Below are 21,870 nucleotides of genomic sequence, written 5' to 3'. Positions count from 1 at the left end.
AGAGAAACACAAACAAACAACAAAACACTGGCACTGCAGTACCTGACGAGTTCGATGTGCAGCTCAGGGGAGGTCATGTACTGGGCGATGGGGGTGGCAGGCCGGGACTCCCCGTCTCCCGGGCCCTCGCTGGGGGAGCGCGGCACCTTCAGGGCCTTGCTGGCGGCGTGGTGGAAGTCGGACACCTCCACCAGCCGCTGCCTCAGGTCCTTCAGCAGGGGCGCGTGGGCCGAGGCGTGGAAGTAGCGCTTCCCAATGCAGCCCTTGGCCTCCAGTCTGGACAAAAGGCAGAACAAGAGACCATCCATGTGTGTAGTGCTTGCAGGTCATGTATGTATTCAGTTCAAAGTACTTTCTTGAGCATCTTCATTCCAGAGCACAGTGACCATCACAATACAACAAAGGGACTCCATGGCTCACTCCTGCATGTCAGTCAATTCAAATGAAAGCATCGAGTTGTATTTATTTTTAGTGTGACGATCTCTAGGATGGTCCTCTAGAAAGTCTAAGCCCTAAGCTGTAGTCCTGTGAGCTGTGAGAGAGAGTGGCACAGGCACAGGCAGCGGGCAGCAAGCGGCCGGCGTGTCCCTACCCGAACTCTGGGCCAGGCTGGCGCAGGTAGAGCTGCAGGAACTTCTGCCAGACCAGCGGCAGGAGTGGGTGGTCAGCGGGTGTGGCCAGAGCCTGCTGTGCCCAGCGGTAGACCATCATCCTCTGCAGGGAGGGCACCACGTGCAGCTTCAGACGCACCTGAGCTTTCTGTCCGCCGGGAAACAATTACATTCAGGTTACACTGCAATCTAATGGTGTAGACATAACATGGCACTAGCTACAACATACCTTATATGCCTTACAGTTCACTTGATCCCTTATACAATGTATGAGCAAAAATATGCAGGCGGCGCAACGTTAAATGGACCATTACACCAAGTTGGGCTCAAAATACATGCATGTTGAGGTAATGCTACATAATTAATGGTCATGTCAGTCTGGAGTCACAGTTCATGTGTGGCTGTGGCGTGTGATAAATGGCCTGCTGTATGCTGGACCTTGAGGGCTTGATCGGGATGGCTGGCCGGGCTAGACAGAAGCTCGTGTTCCACACAGCGCCGCAGCTGGGAGTCCTCCTCGAAGATGGACTCCATGTTCAACACCAGCCAGGCAAACCACACCTCGGGTAGGGAAACGGAGAGGAAAGTTCAATATCAGGTAGAGAAGTGAAACTGGAAACAGTGTCAAAGTAGCACTCTAGTTTGTTTGACATGTTTGGAGTTAAACTGGCCAACTCAAGGCTCAAATCCACAACTTTTAGCGCTCTAACATGAAATCGCAAGAAATACCCACAACCCTAATGCACCACCTGAAAGTTATGGTGTGCAATTTTACACGGAGCTGCCTGCACTGAACAGCCCTTACTGAGCCCTAGCTCATGCTGCAGTGGAGAGGACAGCTGTTGTCAAGGACAGTTCAATTATTAATGAGTATGGACATACTGAGTGTAGCATGGCAGGGGACTATACCAGGGGTCTCCAACCTTTTTGGGGCTGACGAAGGGTGACAAATTAGACGGAGGGCTACTCATTCTTAAAAAAATTCTTGAATAAAATAAATTAACTATAGTGTAAAATAATTTTACACTATAAAATGATATGTAAGACTATTTGTGTTTTTTTATCAACAGTAGGCTAAGCAATGAATAATTATTAATAGTCTAAACAACCTTAATAATATTAGCCATATCAGTCATCTTTTTCTTACTTTCCGACATCAACCACTATTATAAGAATACACTTGCAGAATACATTTTTACATTGTGTTTGTCTAACAACAGAGGTGGGCTAACACCGTTTTAATGTTAAGGGGAGTCTGCGCAGTGGCGGATTAACTTTGACCATAACAATGTTTTTAAAATTATAATGTCACTAAATCAATTTTCAAATTTTAAAAGTGGTTCTGTTCTACACTTAAACTTGTATTAACACATGAAAACGTTAATAATGATATTGAAAAAAACTCTTCCATATGTGATTTAGAACTCTGGCTAGAACATACACTGCGAGCGCCTCATAGGCTCCTGGCTACCAGGTGCCTGCGGGCACTGTGCTAGAGACCCCTGGACTATACAATGTGTAGGATATATATGCAGCTGATGCACAGGCCTGATGCAACACATTTGAAATGTCGGTAAACAGAGATAATGCAGCAAATGCAGCAGTTTTGTGAAGTATGCTTTTCAGAATTCTCTGAACAACTCTTATTGTTATTATCGTTCATTATCCTTTCATGGAAATGCTGAAATAGGTGGGTAACAAAAAAACACTAATGGGACTTGCCTCTTCAGTCATGGCGTAGCCTTCAACAAAGGAGGGTGTCACATTTCCAGCCACTATCCAGCCCATCAGCGAAGACAGAATGCCTTTGTCTCCATGGTAACCTAAGGCATTCTGATGATAGGGAAACAGCCACAATGTCAGCAATTATCCACCACACTGGTCAACAAGTAACAAAAACATGGTCTTTCGGATCTATTTTGGTGGCAGCCATTCATGCATGCATTTGTGACCCTAATTGTCCCTATTTACCATATGCTGACGGTACACAGAGCAACATTTTGGACAATAACAGTTGACAACAACGCAGATAGATATTGGCTGAGCAATTGTTAATAAACAGTTAATGGCTCTTGGGCAGTGACCATAATAAATTTTTGATAGGAATCTAAACTGCCACAAATGTTGCTGAAGGCGTCACTTTCCACTGATCTACTGTTTTTGTACTTTGGCTGCAGGAGGAAAAGCTGGGGTAGAACTGGCCACTCCTGGTCAGTGCGCTACCTTATGCTGCTGGTAGAGGATCTTCTGAAGGCACTCCTCGTGCTGGTGCAGGAAAGCGGCACGGCTAAGGTGATCCAGCAGGTACAGCACCGTCTTGTCCCGGTGCCAGGAATTCTGCTCTGTTAGAACCTGCACCCAGAACTCCAGAACTGCCGCCGCTCCCACGCGGCCAGCTCTAGAACTCTCCAGGATATGGGCCTGGTGGAAGAATTCAACAGATCCACTGGAGGTCATTGGAGTGCTACTCCTACTAAATGTTTATTTATATGCTACAGTGCTGGTCGGATTGTATACTGACAGACATTTTGGCTCGGGATCAGTGTTGTCAGACTACACACCTCTAGAGACTTTTTGACGTCCAACACCACAAAGAAAAAACAAATCTAATTAGCGACTACCACAAACGCTATGTTGACTTTGTAAGGTACTCATTAGAACTGGAGAGTGAGTCCGCTTTTCCCTTCCCTTCAACTTCACTTCAAGAAAGTTCAGTACATTTTGTCTTTTGGTGTATCTTTGAAACCGCTACGTAACCAGAGACGCTGGGAAGCCCCAGGAGCCTGTTATCCGGGGGTGTCTGATGTCACCCCTTCATGTGACCCTACCTGAATGACACTGTTGAGGAGTTTGATGTTCTCGCTGTGGGAGGTTCCGATAAGGTGCTGGGTCACCTTGTGTGTGACCTGCTGGGTCACTCCCTGGGGGGTCCCGCTATCCAGCTGTAGAAACATCTGGATGCAGCCTAGGAATCTGCCGTGTCAAAGAGCATGTGTCAGAGACAAATCTCCATTCGTAACACCTACTGTAAATAATCTCACTTAATGACATTTAAAGTCTCATTGGAGTTCAAACATTTGTACAACGGTGAATAAATAAAAAACAGTGTCTCAACTGTTCGTTCTTGAGCAAGTAGAACTGGCACGGGTAGACCAGAGGTAGGAGATTATCCAGAACGTGCACCACGGCTTTGAGGTGGCGGGACTGGACCAGGATCTTCAGCAAAGCAATACCCTCACTGCAAAACTTCTCCAAACTGTCACAGAAACAATATGCACACAAAAAAACTTGAATGAATGAATAAGTATTTATACAGCACATACACAAAATAGCTTCTCCTTTATTGCAGAAGTTTGGGGTGTTTTGTTTCAGATGACAGACCTGTGTCCAGTTGTGGTCATTGCGATGGCCAGAAAGCAGCCAATGGGAATGCCTGCTTTGACGGCCTTGAGCACAGGGTGCATGGTGGGGATGTCCGTGACGTCGGGCACCAGCGGGGCGCTGGAGGGCACAGGGTTCCAGGCGTTCTTCAGACGCCGCTCGTTGTCATGGAGCTTCAGGCGCAGCACCAGGTCCCAGGCCCATTGGTTGAAGGACGCCTCTGGGGTCTGGCCCAACCTCACCACGTTAGCCAGATAGGACACCTACAGGGCCACCGAGGGAGAGAGGACAAACACCGGTCATTATGAGGTGGACTGTTTTAATGGTAAATAGGCTTGGTTGTTGACTGACCACTGTGGGAAATCCCCTACCTTTAGCACTAGGAATTTAGCATCTCTACTGAGTATGGCGGAAAATGGTGCAGAGACTGAAAAGGGCAAGGGCTATAGGCAATGAATAAGGCTGAATGCTAAGACCACAAATTGACAATGAGTTAAGACGACAAACACAGTGTCTCTCTCTGGATGGGGCAGTGGCAGGTGAGTAGTGTGCACAAACCTGTTTGATGCTTTCTGAGATGATGCCCCCATAAGGTTTGTCTGTGAGGTATTTCTGATAGGCTTCCACTGCTAGCAGAGCCACCTCTGAGTGCAGGGCATCTGGCAAGGCTAGACAACCATTCTACAACACAGAAACAGACACACATAGACAGACACAGAAACAGACACAAACACACAGATGTCAGCCTTTGGTTCCCAGAAAAGATCTAAACCCACTCAATCCACCAGAATAGGGGTTTAAAAAAGCCTACAGCAGACGCAACAATACTGTCTAAATTTATCTGATCAAGTACAAAGTATTAAGAAGCATTCTCTCTCTGAAGTCTATTTTGAGCTAGATGTACGTTGCTGTCCATTTGACAGCTTGTGGAGGCTTACAGGGTGGTAGCCCCAGTTGAGTCCCTCCAGGATGATGCAGGCCAGCTTGTTCTCCACGGCAGGGAGGCCAAAGTCCAGCAGCCAGCCGCGGATCACCCCCACCTCACTGGTCACAGGCTTCCACAGGTACAACGGGAGCTCCTTAAACAGGTACAAGGACACCTGGGAACAACAGACCACACAACACCCATTTATAAAAAAAAAACAAAAAAAAACTATAAACTGTTTGAAAAAGGTTTATTTGAAAATTGGGCAGAATGTAAGGTTTTCTGATGGATGTCTCTGGACTATCTCAGATGATGAAGATATACTAGCGTGAGAATGACTGGACTCTATTTATAAAGCACATTAGTGCTTTTAATATACAAGTCTCCAGGAGGCCGTTTGAACATATACTGTCTCGAGACAGAGTCTGTCTTTAACAGTGAAAGACTTTCAGTATTGAGTACTTTGTTACGGTCAACAGTAACAACCAATCGTAGAGGTGCTCACCATGCCCACTTTATCGATGGTCTCCTGCAGGCGTTTCAGAAGCACTGAGATGACATGGGGATGGGCAGCTGCTATGGCCGCCAGCAGCTCTCTGCCCACCTTAGAGAAGGTCTCCCTCGTGGCAACACTCACGTAGGCCACCTGCAAAAGCGTAGGCATTACAAATACACAATAGACCCTTTCAACAATAAAAACAAAAACAATGCTTGAACGTTCTATTTGGGCCCCAATCTACTTCCTCTGCATTAAGATAACATATGGAATGTTAAAAAGGAAGCCTTGTGGGGCCAACTATGATGCTGAGAATGGAACTCTCTTGAAAGGGTCTATACTGAACGAGTGAGCATCTATGAAAAAAATACAGACTTGTTTTCCCAACAGGGATATAAGCTAGTCCTCAGAATAATGTCTATTTAGAAAAGATTGTCTAGTGTATGTGCAATTTATTGGCTATCAACGATTAACCTTTTGTTTGTGAAAAGAGTGTACTGAACAATGTAAACTGAAAGTCTGTTTGAACAAATAAATGTCTCCTGATAGCATTTCTCTTGGATAAATACTGAGTTACCTCGTAAATCTCCAGCACAATGGTCTTGACAAACTCGGGGTCGGCGTCTGTCCGCTTGGGCTGGGCCATGTGTGCAAACGTGGTGAGCAGGCAGATCCCATCTGAGCTGTTTATCTCAGACAGCCAGCGCTCAAACTTCTCCTGGTGGCTGGGCTCTGGCATTGTGTGTGTACACACACACACACACACACACACACACACACACACACACACACACACACACACACACACACACACAGGAGAGAGCCAAAGAGAAAAAAAATGTTATCATTATGATTCATACGGTCTTGTGAACTCTCAGTATTTCCAGGTGCTCATGTTTTGTGGGATGTCAATAAATTAAAGCCAAGGAATTCACTGCCCTACAGGGAAGATATTAAACAATATTTCTTTGAAATCATTGTTATTTTACTGTGAAAAATGGAAGATGTTAATGCAATTCAAATTTGTGATGTGATGTTGGGATGTGGTGTTTAGAGAACAGAATGCAGTTTATATGCCAAATTTATATTTAACTAAATCGAATGCCTTTAGTGCTTCCTTGTTATTCTTGCATGAAGCAAGTAGTTTTCTTGTCCAAATACAAATACTTCAGGAGTCACAATATTAATCTCTGAACAAAATGTTTGGCAAGAGCCAAAATTGTCAAAAACAAACTACTTACCCACAAAATACTAACAAAATGAATAGCCTAAATCTCATTGATTCACAGGGAACATATACTCTGATATAATGTACCCCTTATCAGTGCTCAATACAGTACATTGCCTTGGATAAAAGCTTAAGTCCATGAGATGACCATGCTGCGGCCTCACCTCTCAGGCCCTGGATGCAGAGGTCTACTCCCAGAGCTGAGCTTAGCCTGTCCAGCCCCTCGGTCTCAGCACAGTGCATTATGTAGAAGATCTTCCACAGCATGACGCTGGACAGCGTGCCGTAAGGCATCTCCGACATGAAGAGCCAGATTCCCAACCTGCCCGCCACAGAGACCAAAGGTCAGTGGAGATGAAGTAACTCTCTAGTCATACTCAAGGCTCAGGACAGGCTTGAGAGATTCTGGTCAAATAACTGGTGAGTACTGCATGCTGTAGATACAATTTGGCTTTAGTGTGAAGTCATAATCCACAACTTATTTGTTGATAACAATGATGAGGAATAGACGGAACACAAATGGGCTTACATTTGGGGTTGGGGTTGGGGTCAGGGTTTGTTCACAGTTTACTGACAGATGGTTGACATTTGGGCTTAGTTGACCATCGTGTTAAACAGCTGCTGACATTCCGTTAAATAGTTCATGAAAGTTTGTGTACCCCATGGGCAATCAGAACATAAATTGTTATCACCATCCACGCTCTCACACACTCATCACCTCACCTCTTGGCTTTGAGGACGTGTAGGACGGCGCGGAGGAAGAGGTGGTCAAACTCCACCTGCAGCTTCTCCATGGAGAAGGACTGCTCCTGCACGGTGGTCCGGCCCACACCCGTCAGGCTGATGTACTGGGCCCAGTGATCGCTCACATAGCACAAGGTCATCCTGGAACAGAAGACATCCCAGGCCCACTTTATCCACAAATGACCCTTCAGATGGCAACCTCATGCTCAAATGCTAGCCAGCATGTCTAGATTAAGTTTACCCTGATGGTAATGAAAGTTGAATTTGATAAACATATCATGGATATGTAAATGTTTAGCCAAATATCAGGGCTCTTCAGGGCATATCAGGCTGTTCAGAACATCTGCTTTATCCTAAGGTCGAGGCCTGAAAAGAAAGCCAACCTGATCATGTGGCCGATGCGCTTCACAAACTGCCGGTAGCGAGCCCTGTTGTAGGTCTGCAGGCCCACAGCAAGAAGCTCGACCAGAGAGGAGGCAAAGGCGAATATCTTCATCATCTTCTGACTGGTCGTGGCCTGGGGTAGGTAGTTGCCTAAAGAGGGCAGTACAGTATGGAAAAACAAGGGAAAACAAACATGAGACCAAAAAAGACAGGTTAGGCCTATTTCTATGGCTGTGTAGTCCAAAAGCCTTATCGAAAAACTGTCCAAGACACACTGCTTTGTTAAAGTAAAAAAAAAAAAATACTTTAATAAATGGGCTACATGCTCATGATTATATCAACTGAAACTCAGTGAGAATAAAATTATAAATGAAACATTTTGAGAGAAACTGCAGTTGTTTTTCACCTTCCGAGGACATGCCCAGCAAATGTTTGAAGAGCTCATCGAAAGGAAACTGAGAGAAGAGGGCGATGAGGTCATCCTCAGACAGCAGCAGCCAGCTTGTGTCTGGGTCTTCATCCTGTCAGGAATCAGACACAACCATGAGAAAAGCCTCCAGCTGGGAGACGATAAGTCCTTAAACCATCTCTGTTGGTCCTCAGGACATCAGCTAGCTGAGTAAGCACAACGTGACTTGGGAAGCTAATTTAATGAGATGGAACAGAATTACAACTGAATTGTACTACAACAGTGTGCCACTGTTTTACTAAGATGTGTCACTCGTATAGAATTGCATATTGCTGCTGATGACTGCGGTCATGGCAGGATTTCATGAGTCAATCCTCTGTATGCCAGACAAAGTAAAAACAACCCTGTTCAATCCACAAAAGCAGTTTTTCTTTTGCTTACAGTATACACTGTACAATATACATACACTTGATATTACAATAGTAAAGTCGTCTCTGCTATTGCACACTCTACAGTGCTTCCAGTTCACATGACTGATACGAGGATATCTGATGTGGGGTTATTCTACCTCCTCTCCACCCTCATCCACCAAGGTCCAGTTTCCAGACGCCGGGTCAGAGTGGCTGGACAGGGGGGACTTGGTCTCACACGGCTTCATGTGACACAGAAAGTCTGCTCGGTTCCTATGGTGACAAAGGCCAGATGGGATGGATTAGTCCTGACAAGGGACACTCTCTGGGCACATCACCCGTCCCCTAGTATATTAAGGCTGTGAATGAGTACGTTCTCCTCACCTGACTGGAGACATCAGTATAGCTAGAGCCTGCATGAAGTGATACACCCCAGAGGGGTTTTCCAGCACCGTAATCTGTAGAGAAGATGTGACATCCATGCTTTTTAAGATTTTATTCATATGCTTTTATTTGTGTATCTGGTACTTCTTTGTGCCTTATGCAAGTTGTGCCTTGCAAGTGTTTTTTAATGTAAGTAATTCACTGATATTGTGCATTCCCTGTGCTGTGTGACAAAGTTCAGTAATCAGGTGACAATATAGGTGAGTGTGTAAAAATCCACCACAGCCCCATTTCTTGTTACATGAGAAATGTACCGTAATACATTGGCCAAACCACCGTCACAGGTCCTGCCCGAAATGAAGGCTGTCTCACCTGTAGGAAGGGCACTGCCCACTTCCCAACTCCAGCAGGACAGCAGAGCAGGTGGTTGAGGAGATAGAGGTGCTCTCCAGCTGAGGCCACCTTGTGCAGGACCGACACCTTCACAAGCAAAATGAATATTTCACATACAGAGAGGAGCAACTGATTCCAATTATTACTCCATGGGCTCTAGGCCTACATAGTATTTTAACACACTAAGCAAACACCAAGTAGAGCAGAGTGGGCTTATGTTTCAATAGTGCCCTGGAAATCTGAGAGGATTAATACGTTGTTTATTTGTGTAATGGGATAAGAGGGAGACACTGGATCTTGTAGTGTGCTCTTAGCTTAGCAGGGGCCTCAATAAGAGGCTTCTAATCACGGGATGTGTTCACAACAATTACTTCTCTTTTCTAGAAATGTATTAGCCTCAAGGTAAGTGAAATGAGGCTAGATTGCTTTGTGTTGTGTTTCTGAGCTACTCAGGAAGCATTAATAAAGATACTAGTAGCCGTGATGCTGCTAGTTACGTACCAGCTTCTGCAGCCAGAGGTGTATGTCTGCCTGAAACTGGGAGTCGTCGAGCACCCTGCGAGTGAAGCTGAACAGCACACTGATGCTCTCCTTCAGCACTCTCAGGGAGGAGGGCTGTGATGATTTCCCACCGGGACAAGCTAGAACGAGAACAGCATCAAGTCACTAACATTCACCCAAGATCACTAAGATGTCTACAAAACAGCCTTAAAGCCCACTACACACGGCCGGCGATGCGACAGTCAAACGCAACGCTGGAATTCTGTTCATCGCTTTACTACACACACTACTGGCGACGCGATCACCCATCGATTCAGTGGAGATACATTGACTAGACAGCTGTTTGCCGATTAGAGTGATGTGACGGCCGTCGTTCCATTTGACATTTGCGTTGCCCCATTCGTTCAATAGATTCTATTAATTTTGCCGGTCACCTGCCATAAATCACTGTCACGTCGCCGGCGGTGTGTGTAGGCCTTAAAACACACGGGGAGGGAATCATCGTGTTGCGAGCCAAAACAAACTTTATTCAGTACAGTGCAAAACCAGCAATACGAATACCACAAATACTACTAACACCACCAGCGACCCCCATCACCCCGCTCCACCCCTCAATGAACTTGCCTGAGCTCGTCTCCTGCAGGGCCACACCCCGGGTGAGGGGGTTGCTGCCGAGAAGCCGGTACAGGTAGGACTCCACCTGCAGCCGTGACAGCATGGTGGTGTAGGAGTGCAGGGCCACGGTCTGGTGCAGCAGCTCCGACTTGGCCTCGAACAGGTGCTTGAGCTCCGCCACCACCGCCTCGCTCAGCACCACCGTCTGGTAGCGGTGGTAGCCACACACTTTGGCCTGGTCAGCACACACACCCTTGGGGAGGATAAGAAGACAGTGTCAGATAGATAGATATATACTTTATTGATCCCCAGGGGAAATTCAAGTGTCATGTGAGTAATATATGATTTAATACAGGCCATTTATGTCATGATATGTGACTTCTGAATGCTCTTTTAGCATTTTACAATGCTTAAATCAATGCTCTTAAGGCAACATCATAGTGGGTTTTTTAACAATATCATCAAATCAAATGTTAGACTTGTATACATCGGGATAGCCTATAATTGGATCTAGCACAGTGTTTCCCATACATTGACTTATTTGTGGCGGCCCACCACAATATCAACATTGACCACCACACAATGATTTTCCAGGTTGTACTAAATTGTGCTTAAAGCTGGTTAGCATCATAACCACGCTGTGCTAATTTGTTAAAAACGGTTGCATTCAAGTTAATTCTGCAAACCTACCACCACAAATGGAATCCAATTCTGCATATTCCTTTCCCTTTGTTCTTTCTCACCTGCAGGGTGAGCTGCTCGTCCTTGAAGCTCCACAGCCGGTTCTGCGTGCTCTTGCTGTCGGAGTTGGCTGCCTGCAGCTCTGTCTGCGCCTGCGTCAGCTGCTTGCGGCAGCGGCAGTAATTGAGCAGCAGCTCCTGCAACTCGTGGCCCTCCTGGTGCGCCAGGCCCTGGAACTCGGTGGCGTGGAGCTCCACGTTCTCCAGCCAGGAGCCCGGCTCCCACAGCCGCAGCTGCTCGCTGGTGAAGGCCTGGACCAGAGTGCTGGAGGGTGGCCTGGGCAGCTCCGGGTACAGCCTCTGTCGCGGGGGCTTCTCCGCCTCGACCACCTCCAACGGGACCAGGCTGGGAGGGGAGGACTCCTGCTCGACCAGGGGGAGCACAGCGGGGTCCCTCAGCTGAGGGCTGCTCATGATGGTGGCGACGGGCTGCAGGGAGGCATCCACCACCAGCGAGCAGCCTTCAGACGGCTGAACTGACAGTAGCGCCGCGTCCACAGAGGGACATGGGAGGGTGGGATACAAAGCTGGCACACCGGAGATCTGGGGAGCTGAGTCCAGCAAAGTCCGACTGTAGTGTCTGTGCTCTGTTTGTGCGAGCAGTTGGTCCTCTTTGATGTCCTGCAGCTCTGACACATCGTTGTGCTTGGATTGCTCGTTCTCTGTGTTTTCACTGATGAGGAGTGACTCAGCTGTCTTGGGGCTTAAAGTTCCTCTTTGTTGGTCCGCTTCACGTTCCCCTTCGGTCAGTGCTGTACTGGGGGCCTGCGGCAGATCCAGTGGCTCTGGAGGAGAGACCTCTGGGGGCAGACTGAGAGGGATGTCTGTGAAGTCCTCACTGGGCAGTGCTGAGCACTCCGGGGCTGATGCCTTGTCACATAAACCAGCATGTCCAGGCGCGTTTCTTATACTTTCAGTGTGTTTATGCTTCTTGTCCTACCAATGAAAAGCAAAAATATAATTATAATTTATGAGAGCAGTGTGGAGCAATATCTCATTGTGGGAATACATTTACAGAAACAGCTGTACCATCTCTAATAATGATGATGTGTAGTAAACAAGTAAGGATCAATATTGAAAACGTACCTGGGATTTTCCAGAGGACTTTGACTTCGCTTTCTTTGGTCTCACAGCTTCAGCCATCTCTGTGCTTGTGTTAACATGGCAGCTTTCCCCTCTTGGTACTTAACTGTGACAGCCTAACACAAAGCAAACAGGTCCACTAGCCCATCCCTAAGGGAAATTGTGTTTAAAGTAGCCAGTCTATTCCCAGATTACATCATTTTTATCAACATAGCAATCTGCCGTGGTGACAGAACTAGCTAAAGTGTGTCCAAAGTAATGAGGCGTAAAATATGTAAAACGGTCATTAGGAAAATGTTTACAAGCACTGCAGCGTAGTTACAGTAGCTACGTGTAGTCGTCGCCAATGCAAGATATATTTCAAGACAAAAGTTCAACGACAACAATGGCCAGTCAACAACTTAATGTTATCTTAATATTACGTTGTTAGCGTAAACAATTTCCCTAAACATGCGATACCTAACTGGCAGGCAAAAACGCTCACAAGATGGGATATTAGTGAAGATCGAACCGTAATCTGCCTTACTCTTCGTTCAAGCATAGCATAGGTCTCTCGTAGCAAAAGGAAAAGCTACCTTGTGTTATTGTCAAAGACAATCCCTGGCTATTGCTAACTCGCTAGTGGGAACTTCATGATGTGCCTAAATATGACAAAGTATTACATCAGAAAAAAGAGTTAGAACATCTTACCGGATATAGACAAGCAATAACAAGCTGTAGCAGTAAATCAACAACTATCTGTCAACAGTATAGCTGCCCTTAGCTTGCAAGCTACAGCTGTCAGTAGTGTTTGTTTTGCTTCGTTCCAGGAACTCTATCGCTTTAGTGGTTCACATGACTCTCCACCCCATACGGCTCACGCGAAGGGTCAAATCTAGTTCGTAGCTCTGAACGGAAACGATAAAATGGTCGAAAATGGCACTATAGCGAAATGAAACATTTCTTTCAGCAGTAGCAAAATGTATGGTAGATTGCCTGTTACTCATGTTGTAGAAATAGTTAGGCCTATTCAGACTTGATGATGACAATTGGTGAAAATATAAAGTTATACAGAATAGACAGTGATCACAAAACAAATAGGCTGAGACATCATCAGTGTACAAATATTTATTTACATTATAAACAATGTATTGTATGTCTTCCCTTTTATTTTTATCACAGTGGTTTATTACAGCATAATGGTTTATTACAAAAGTATTTGGTGTCACTTTGGCACCTGTAGGCTAAGTCATCCATGAACATCTTTGTAGCAAACTCTGTGTGAAGTGAAGTGTGGGCATGGGGGAAATACTCTCTCTGTGTGGTCTAGTAGGCCTATCAGTAGGCTACTATTAGTTTGCACATCCTCCACACTGCTGACCACAAATTACAAAAGCCACTGTCCATCATTTCACATTATAATTGAGACATCACTAAGCAGACTCCTAACTGCTCCCACAACCTCTGAAAAACAAGTCAATGTTAATCCTGGCCAGAGATGAGTTGCCTTCCAATCCATATGATATGAAGATCAACCGAGAGATTCTCTGTCGTTTATATTTTCTTGGGAGTAGAATTCGTAGCTTTCAGTTTGATCTGTCAGGCTGCTCTCCTGGCTCGGTTGTCTGTTATGTCTGAAATAATCTGGATCTGGCTCTGCATGAGACCACCGGTCCCCATCAGGGCTGTACTCCAGCTGCTCGCTGTAGGCCTGACTCAGGGCGATGCTCAGGATCTCTTTCTTCTCCTTGTAGAAGCGCAGCTCGCGGCCCGAGCGCCTGGCCTCCTCCAGCTCCTGCAGAGCCACCTGGAGCTCCTGGGCCACCAGGCCGGGCGCCTGCTGCTCCCGCACAATCCAGTCCAGCACCATGTGGCTCCGTGTGCACTCGTCCAGACGGTGCTGCGAGTAGTAGTTTATGACGTTCTAAGGACAGGAGGAAGATGGGCAGCACTTTACTTAAACCCAGTATGCATTAAATAATTCGTTATAAAGCTATAAAGTATTCATAATACCTCATAAAAATTGGCATACGTCTATATAACTTTTCTACGTACACCTAGTACCAACTGCACCTATATACAGTGTATATACAGTAGAGTGTTAAAATGTGTAAACCCTTTAAGCTTTAAGTGCCAGTGCTATTCATATTTTACATAGCACTGATGACATGTGCTGTTTATTCAGCAAATGCTTTTAGGGAGCCAGATGTTAATCCACACAATCTTTCATAAGTTGTGTAGGGCTTACACTACAGCAGCATAATGCTTTTAAGTACAGTTATGTCTATTAATAAATAGGACTTATGCCATTCAAGATGATGAATTATGAATACTTTTATAAACACATTTACTAATGTGTTTATAATGCTTTAGAACATGGGCTTAAGTGTCTCAGCAATGTCATAGTTAGTCTCTAATTACTAAAAGAAATATTTATTTTTGGTTGGTAGTTCAGTATAATAATACATGATAGCAGTATAATGGCCTGTCATGGAACACAACATTTATTTACAGATTCTTGTTTTATCATTGAATGCTTGGGGATCATACCTGGCGGCTACATTTTCTTTCGCGAAATGCCTTTAGTGACCCATTCCAATGCAGAATCTGAAACATCGTCATGATCTCCTTGAGAGTGAGCAAAAGTGGGGGGGTGTCAGACCAAGAAGGAAAGTGAATAATAATCACCCAAACAATCACATATTGCTTTTGTTATTGCACTTTGTAATGAATATTTATTGTTTCCATTATTAAAAAATCTGTGAGCAATAAATCATCAGCTTACCTCGGGACACTAAAAAAAATAAAAAATAAACGGGCCAAATGGAATGTTGCTTTGGGTCTACCTGGAATCTTGCCATGTATTTTAGATTTCGAAAATAACTAACTACAGATGTATAGACTGGGGCACATCATCACTTTGGGCTATTATTATTCGTGAGGCCTACTCTACAGGTTTGCAATGGCTCACTGGACAAAAATGATTTGAACCTTCAGGACCTGATTTGAAAATTGCCCTAGGCATTTTGCCTTTACATAAATCATATGCTATTGTAAAGATTGATAAGGGCATTAGGTTTGAGCATATAGCACTTCAGGAGATATCAACAACTTTGTAAGGTGTATGAAATATCCATCCACTGAAAGACACAGCAGGGGAATGTTTCACATTATATTTATGTATTTTGGAAAGTATCCATGTGAACGTTGCTTTTGGTAAATTGAAAACAAATCTATTTCCTCTTCCTTTCCTTTTCAATTTACTGCTGCTGTCTTGAAATTCAAGAGCAGATTAGATTTAAGGTAACCAATGCCATTAAAACAATAAAATACAGTGGGCTATCCTGTTTTAAGACACGCACAGTTTTGAAAGTTTAGATGGCGAGACGATAAAAGGGTGTATAAGTTTGATTTATTCTTTCATTACAGAGCAGAAAAACAATGTTAACAAGTTGTGGATATCCAGAAATAAACTAAAAATGGCAGAATATTGAACATAAGTAGCCACAGTGGTAAAAGTAGTAAACACCATAATACAATGGAGCGCTTTGGGTTGCACTTTGTGCATGGTAAATGCGCTATACTAAATAAAACTGACTTGACTTGACTTGACAATGACATAACGTATTATGTCATAAGTGATAACTGTATGAACCATATTTAGACTTAAGTAAATGTAATTACCTGAAATTCCAGCATTGTTTTTCCAGTATTTGATTGGAGCATAAGACAGTAGGATCCGATACTTGTGCTGGGATCTGAGGCATCTTCAACACACCCCTGGAATCAGTGACAACACAAAGGAACAACACAGCACAGTGAGCACAACAAAAGAACTGCTTGGCAGACTTCCGCTGACCACACATCAATCTTCTGAGACTCAGAGCCCTTTAGTTGTCCTGGTGATGTTCTCGACTTTTACAATGCCGTTGGAGAAAGGAATAGCAAGTCCCTTACATGGGGGAGTACAAGAGCATACAGAGGGCCACCCACATAAATTGGCCCCCTTCCTGACCCTAAAGAGACAGGGTGGACATAAGGGTATAGGTAAGGGCCTTTTCTTTGCTTTTTGGAGCAAAGCTGTTAATCACAAGGTTTACTTGAGCTCTGAACGAATTGTTGGACAAAGATCCTCAACATGGTTGAACACAAATTCATGGGACTGAATCTTCAGTTCTTTTGGGTCAACTTGAATTGCTCCATACTTTCATTCACAGGATGGACCCAACTCACATTGGTAGTAGCCACAGCCTCCTGGAGGCTTCTTGTGATAAAGTCTGGGGTGATCCTGCGTGAGGGCAGCTCATTGAACATGGAGTTCATCAGGGCGATTCGGGCAGCATCCCGCCTCGCCTCTGCCTTGGTGTAACAGTCCTGGCAGTGACAGAAAGACAGACAGACAAACAGACAAGCAGTCTTAGACAGAGAGATACATAGAGAGGGATCTCAACCTCACTCCTCCAAGAGAAACAAGTTTGTGATTACCACATATGCAAAGATAAATGAACTGTGCAGTCTTGTCTCTCAACAATGTCATGAACTTAGTGAAGTGTTATTTGGGTGGTGTGCTGCAATCTATATTAGAAGTGACACCAAGATTAAGCCAAAAGCCTGAACAGCACATAGAAAGCCGGAGTGTCAGCACTTAGCAGCACATAACACATAACATAACACATACCAACCCAATCACGGGATTACAGATCTGATTATGCAAGCACTCTCCCAACAAGATCAGAGCCAGTTTTGAAGTTAACGTATTTAAGATCAGCATCTGGCTTTGCTGACCTGGTGAAATAAACACTGTCTGGGCCACAATGGTCCCATTAACAGACATTCTGGGATTTTCTAGCTGAGTAAAACAACTGTGTGAGGCGCAAAATATAAGGAGGCAGGCAGTCGGAGCGCGTGGGAAGAGAGAGTGAAACCCAGGGGAATTAAGAGGAATGAACCGGGCCCGTTTTTAATCCACAACACAAAACACACAGAGAGAAATACCTCCTCGATGGAGTCATTCCGCTGTGCCCAATGGATTAGAGCAGTCAAATAATGGGGACCCCCAGTGAATGCTCATGAATGTAGGGCCCGCCAGTACAAAGGGCTGTGTGCGGATCAAAGCCACTGCCTGCGCCCTATTCATACAGTGTCGTCATTGGAGCCAAACGTCTTTCCTCGCACAAATGGCAGCAGCTGCCCTTTGGTGCACGGATTTGAAATCGTGTCAGCCTTGGATCCCTGACAAGCAGGATATGAGAGACCTACAGGCCCTTTGTGTGTCAGCCACTAATGAGATATTAGTTACGCAAATGGTCTTTATTTTTTGACATTGTTGGTTCCAAGTGAATGTTTTTGAATCATTTAAAAAAAGTTTCTGGGAATTATTAGATTTTCTTTATCTGAACTCAAACCAGCATTCCTGAATTCATTCATTCAAATTCATTATTGCATTTCAACACAGGTGTTCAGACTCCACACGCATCTCTGGATAAAAACAACTTCATACTTTTAAAAAAAATTGATGAATGAAAAAAAAATCTCTCAGTGAAAAGAATCTTTAGTCTCCCTGCTCCCAAAGAACATTCCTTGTGTATAGAAAGAAACCTTCTCAGACTGATTTGCGGTGAGCTCTTGTAATTGGACTAATAAGAACCACCTGTTGGCTCCTCCAGTTTTCACACAATCTTTCTGCGTCTCTTCGTCCCCCACCCCACCCCACCCCCCTTCAGACTTGGCAAGGCAATCCTGCTGATCTTAGCTCCATTCTGAGTAGCAGTTTGACCTCCTGAGCTGGTCATGCTTCGCTGACACGACCTGCTGAATAAGGCCTTTATCACAGCCAATCATTCTGGATGAGGCATAATTTGAGAAATATTTAACTCGTTGTGGAGGTGGCCTAATTTGCCATATCTCACATGGGGGTCATTAACTTCCACACCTGCTCCGATGGAGGTGCCGTTTGACTGTTGACATGTTTGTTTTTACGATGGCAGGGACCATTACCTGAAAATTACCAAAGCAGCTCCCGCCTGGCAGTGTGACATAACAGACGAAAGGGGGCACCGGGGAGATGGAGGATTCATAGATGACTAGATTCTCTGGGTGGACGGAGGCCCCCTTCACCTGCTTCTGCTCCCAAAACTGATGAAGCATTGCCACAACGTTCACTGGAAACAAAACAGGGAACACACTTTTAGTCTGAAACGATTTACTGAAATTCAGGGAGAAAATACATTTGTTGCTTGTTAGTTTTGTAATACATGTATTTGATTGAAACCATACTGTGCAAAATTGTAGAGTTAAAAAAAAACAATTTAACTGTGTCATAATTTATTTTAATGATGAAAGTGCTTCATAACTCCAAAAGACATAGATGTAGTCTACAAAAGTAGATGTCATTTGTATAATTTCAGAATTTTCCTGTACTTTTTCCATCAAATATTGTTTGACATGACGTTCATGGATGTGTTCACAGATAAGAAGTATTTGGGCAAAAGTCTGGGTACGGTGGCAGACAGAAAGCATCTGAGAGGAGAATGGGGGCGGCAGCAGACCAGACTCAGCTCTCTGTTGTGTTTATTGAACTTGTCCGGGGCCAAAAGAATTTTCCAGGTCCATATCCAATTCATCAAAGGCACCCTTGAGAGGAAGGGCCAAGCAGTGAAAATGACCTTCAATTAGCTTTTAAAGATTTAGCTCCAATTTAGATTTTTGTATAAAAGCCAATTGCCCTGCAGAGATATTTTTTTAAAATGATGAAAAACAATCTCTGTGTGCGTCTGCTGGGGCCACGGACCTCTTTTGAGCTGTTCCCCCGAGGCTTCTGATATTGAGTATCATATTCAGCTCCTGTTACTGTGCAGTAAATTAATGAGTCTGTCAACTCTCTCAATGATTCAAGTCACCTACTTTAAATCATCATGCATTAAACGTTTCACCAATCTACCGCACGTTGTTTGGATAAGGGAATACACAGCAAAAAACTGGCATGACAGTCTGTAAAAAAAGCCGAAACGCTGTACAGGTGTTCACTGTATGTGACAGTCATAGAGTTGGCTTCATGCTGGAAGCAGGGACGCGAATGCTACAGTATATGGTTTCAACATGTTTCATACCTTAATTGTTTACGCAGCCTCTTTTAATCAAAACTGTGGAGATATGTTATAGACATATCTTTCCGAGGAGGCTAGCAATAACATTACAGTAAAGGGCCCATTATATATTGTTGTAAGGGCCATGGTGTGGGTGAAAACATGGGTGTGTTTTCACAGCAGAGAAAAATGTGATCATTTTGTTTATTTGAATGGAATTAGCTACAGTGGGTAACACCCTGTAGGTGGCATGAGAACCAATATTCACTCTTCAGTTTGATGAATGGGCAGTGTCTCATGTAGACAGAGGAAATATTGTAGATTGATGTAATTGGTATACAAATGCCTGTTGCTGGGAAACTGCATTGAAATGTTGTGCTAGAGTCTGAAAACATTAGACATAAGGTGATAACTGTATGCAGTAAACACCATATTTTTGCAGTCAACATCCTATTAAAACTTCTGACAGCATTTTGTTGATGTAGATGGAAGATGAAGTTTATAAACATGCTAAAAGAGTCAGCTCTGCCATTGTAACACTATAATTCAGTATAACTCTGTGAACCACATTGCTACGTGTGTTAGTCCCAGTGAAATCAGTCAATGATACATTGGAATAATTGGTTTGCTATTTATATAAACTTGGCCTACTTCAAATTCTCAAATTAATCTGCCAAACAGCACAGTTATCCCACTGAATGCAAATGGCCCATCCAATATGCAGATGCTCACATACAGACAGACAATAATTTACTAGTAAATATGAGCCCAGAGGAATAGTCCTCCAGTTTCTGCTCAGTAGAGTACTCACAGTCTTTGAAGACTTTATCATCCTGCAAGTGAGGTGCAGACATCCTCTCCTCCAAAGGAATCCCAAATGCTCAACAAGTGTGCGGGGGTCCCAGTTTTGATTCCAAGAAACACCTAAAAACCAACTCACATGCTCCCCCGGTTAATGTGAACAACTCCCAGCCGAGCGCAGTTCCACCAGAGAACAAAATGCAGAAGGAGGGGTGGGGTGGGGGGATCCCCCTACCCTCTAAAGTCTCTTTACTCCACTTTCCTCCCGACCTCCAATCAAGTGTGGCGAGCACTCCAAAGCCGGCCCCAGGGGTCCCCCTTCTGTGGCTGGCCCACCTTTGTCGAGAGCTGAACTAATTAGCTGCAAGTCTGACTGCCGTGGTTCAGTCCCTCCTCACCCCATCTCCTTACTCCCTCACACACACAGGAACACACAGAAACTCTCTCTCTCCCTCTCTCTCTCACACACACACACACACACACACACACTATAACACTCACATACACATGCTCACACACAGCCACACTCTCCCAGAGACAAACACACACACACACATTCAGACTACCTAAATCCCTACACAGGAATGCTGCAGCCCCCTTCTCAATTCACCCATACTCAATCTCACATCTCATTTCTCCAAATGCTTAACTCAACAGCCGACAAGTGTTTTCTTTCCATTCCCAAACTGAACTAAAATGTTCTTCATATTATCTGCCAAAGTAATTATAAATTATGCATTTGTAAGAGATGTCAATGCTTTCTGCAGTTACTTGGGAAGTTTTAGGGAAAACAGATGTCACTCACGTTGTGTGGAGCTCTCATATCCAAAGAAAAGATGAGAATATCAAAGTAGGGCAAAGCAGTGAATTGTGTTAACAGACATAAAACAAGACAATGTGTGAAAAATTATTTCACTTTTCTTCATCAGCCCTAGGCATTGTGCCTTAATGAAATCATTTGCTCCCAGTGACAAAGTCAACACCTCAATTTGAAAAGTTAAAAACAGATTGTCTGAATAGTCTGTTAGTGAATTTCTAATCCCCCTCTTTTGTGCTTCGTCAAGATGTGCATGAATATCATGCCTTGAGATTTAACTGTTTACTTTTTCCAACTTCCCCTGGGTCTTTAGTGTGGGACGTGTATTTAGGCGGCCCCCATTCATAATACAGCCTCATTGTGAGGGTCCCTGGGAATGGAGAGAAGTGTTTTGCATAGCTGACGGGCCCCCCTGACAATCATGACACAGGCGGAGGAGGAGGGGAGCTGCACCCTGAATAGAAAGGCCCCGAGAATCAATACCACAATCTGAAGAGTTTGTGAATCTAAATAGATTTCTATAGAATCATTAAGGCTGCTTTGAAAATGCCATCTGATTCAGTACATGTCTATGCCTACTCAACGGCAAAAAAAATGGGTTTCACAAATCGGAGAACAGCAAAACAAAGTGAATAGTCAGGAAAGCTGAATAGATATCAGTCTGCATGTTTTACCCTGATGTGCCAGCCTTACTGAAGACATACCAGCTAGAATGTGGGATGGGCAGAATGAGTCTCACCGTGCCCCTGCCTACATCAAGAAAGGAGAACTGTCTGCACAGGAAATAACACAAGAGCGCAAAGGAAATGCAAAGACACTGGGTTGAGCAGAGGGTTCCTCACATCTATGGTTGGCGTGAGTGATGAAACCCATTTTTCCCCTAC

The 21,870-nt window shown here is 44.5% G+C and overlaps 2 protein-coding genes across 4 annotated transcripts in view; both read right to left on the bottom strand.

Annotated features, from left to right (window-relative positions):
- The window catches only part of epg5 (ectopic P-granules autophagy protein 5 homolog (C. elegans)), a 28,002-nt gene extending 14,863 nt beyond the window's left edge, over nucleotides 1-13,139 (bottom strand). Inside the window, exons 1-24 of one of the 3 annotated variants that reach the window (XM_048242493.1) lie at nucleotides 12,995-13,139; nucleotides 12,308-12,454; nucleotides 11,225-12,157; nucleotides 10,491-10,734; nucleotides 9,867-10,006; nucleotides 9,345-9,452; nucleotides 8,973-9,046; nucleotides 8,747-8,861; nucleotides 8,176-8,290; nucleotides 7,769-7,919; nucleotides 7,365-7,526; nucleotides 6,806-6,963; nucleotides 5,991-6,145; nucleotides 5,423-5,563; nucleotides 4,931-5,092; nucleotides 4,551-4,673; nucleotides 3,993-4,255; nucleotides 3,727-3,867; nucleotides 3,440-3,584; nucleotides 2,835-3,032; nucleotides 2,334-2,444; nucleotides 1,050-1,172; nucleotides 593-759; nucleotides 43-276 (exon numbers count right to left, since the gene is read on the bottom strand). In XM_048242493.1, coding sequence (XP_048098450.1) covers nucleotides 43-276; nucleotides 593-759; nucleotides 1,050-1,172; nucleotides 2,334-2,444; nucleotides 2,835-3,032; nucleotides 3,440-3,584; nucleotides 3,727-3,867; nucleotides 3,993-4,255; nucleotides 4,551-4,673; nucleotides 4,931-5,092; nucleotides 5,423-5,563; nucleotides 5,991-6,145; nucleotides 6,806-6,963; nucleotides 7,365-7,526; nucleotides 7,769-7,919; nucleotides 8,176-8,290; nucleotides 8,747-8,861; nucleotides 8,973-9,046; nucleotides 9,345-9,452; nucleotides 9,867-10,006; nucleotides 10,491-10,734; nucleotides 11,225-12,157; nucleotides 12,308-12,364 — 4,220 coding nt within the window. In that variant the 5' untranslated portion in view covers nucleotides 12,365-12,454; nucleotides 12,995-13,139. Of the gene's footprint in view, nucleotides 1-42; nucleotides 277-592; nucleotides 760-1,049; nucleotides 1,173-2,333; nucleotides 2,445-2,834; nucleotides 3,033-3,439; nucleotides 3,585-3,726; nucleotides 3,868-3,992; nucleotides 4,256-4,550; nucleotides 4,674-4,930; nucleotides 5,093-5,422; nucleotides 5,564-5,990; nucleotides 6,146-6,805; nucleotides 6,964-7,364; nucleotides 7,527-7,768; nucleotides 7,920-8,175; nucleotides 8,291-8,746; nucleotides 8,862-8,972; nucleotides 9,047-9,344; nucleotides 9,453-9,866; nucleotides 10,007-10,490; nucleotides 10,735-11,224; nucleotides 12,158-12,307; nucleotides 12,971-12,994 lie in introns of those variants that run through there. The other 2 variants (XM_048242495.1, XM_048242494.1) reach the window with 2 other exon arrangements.
- Nucleotides 13,140-13,396: 257 nt separating this feature from the next.
- lix1 (limb and CNS expressed 1) lies at nucleotides 13,397-20,447 on the bottom strand. The gene is made up of 6 exons (XM_048242496.1): nucleotides 20,180-20,447; nucleotides 18,281-18,444; nucleotides 16,517-16,657; nucleotides 15,968-16,063; nucleotides 14,834-14,911; nucleotides 13,397-14,207 (listed from the first exon to the last, which is right to left on the bottom strand). Exons 1-6 carry the CDS (start codon nucleotides 20,220-20,222, stop codon nucleotides 13,815-13,817), a joined length of 915 nt encoding a protein of 304 aa, XP_048098453.1. The 5' UTR covers nucleotides 20,223-20,447; the 3' UTR covers nucleotides 13,397-13,814.
- Nucleotides 20,448-21,870: the final 1,423 nt, after the last annotated feature.

The sequence above is a fragment of the Alosa alosa genome, chromosome 5 (assembly GCF_017589495.1).
Source record: "Alosa alosa isolate M-15738 ecotype Scorff River chromosome 5, AALO_Geno_1.1, whole genome shotgun sequence".
NCBI classification, from domain to species: Eukaryota; Metazoa; Chordata; class Actinopteri; order Clupeiformes; family Clupeidae; genus Alosa; species Alosa alosa.
Note: the sequence above shows the minus strand (reverse complement) of the source record. Positions and strands in the feature narration are given on the sequence as shown.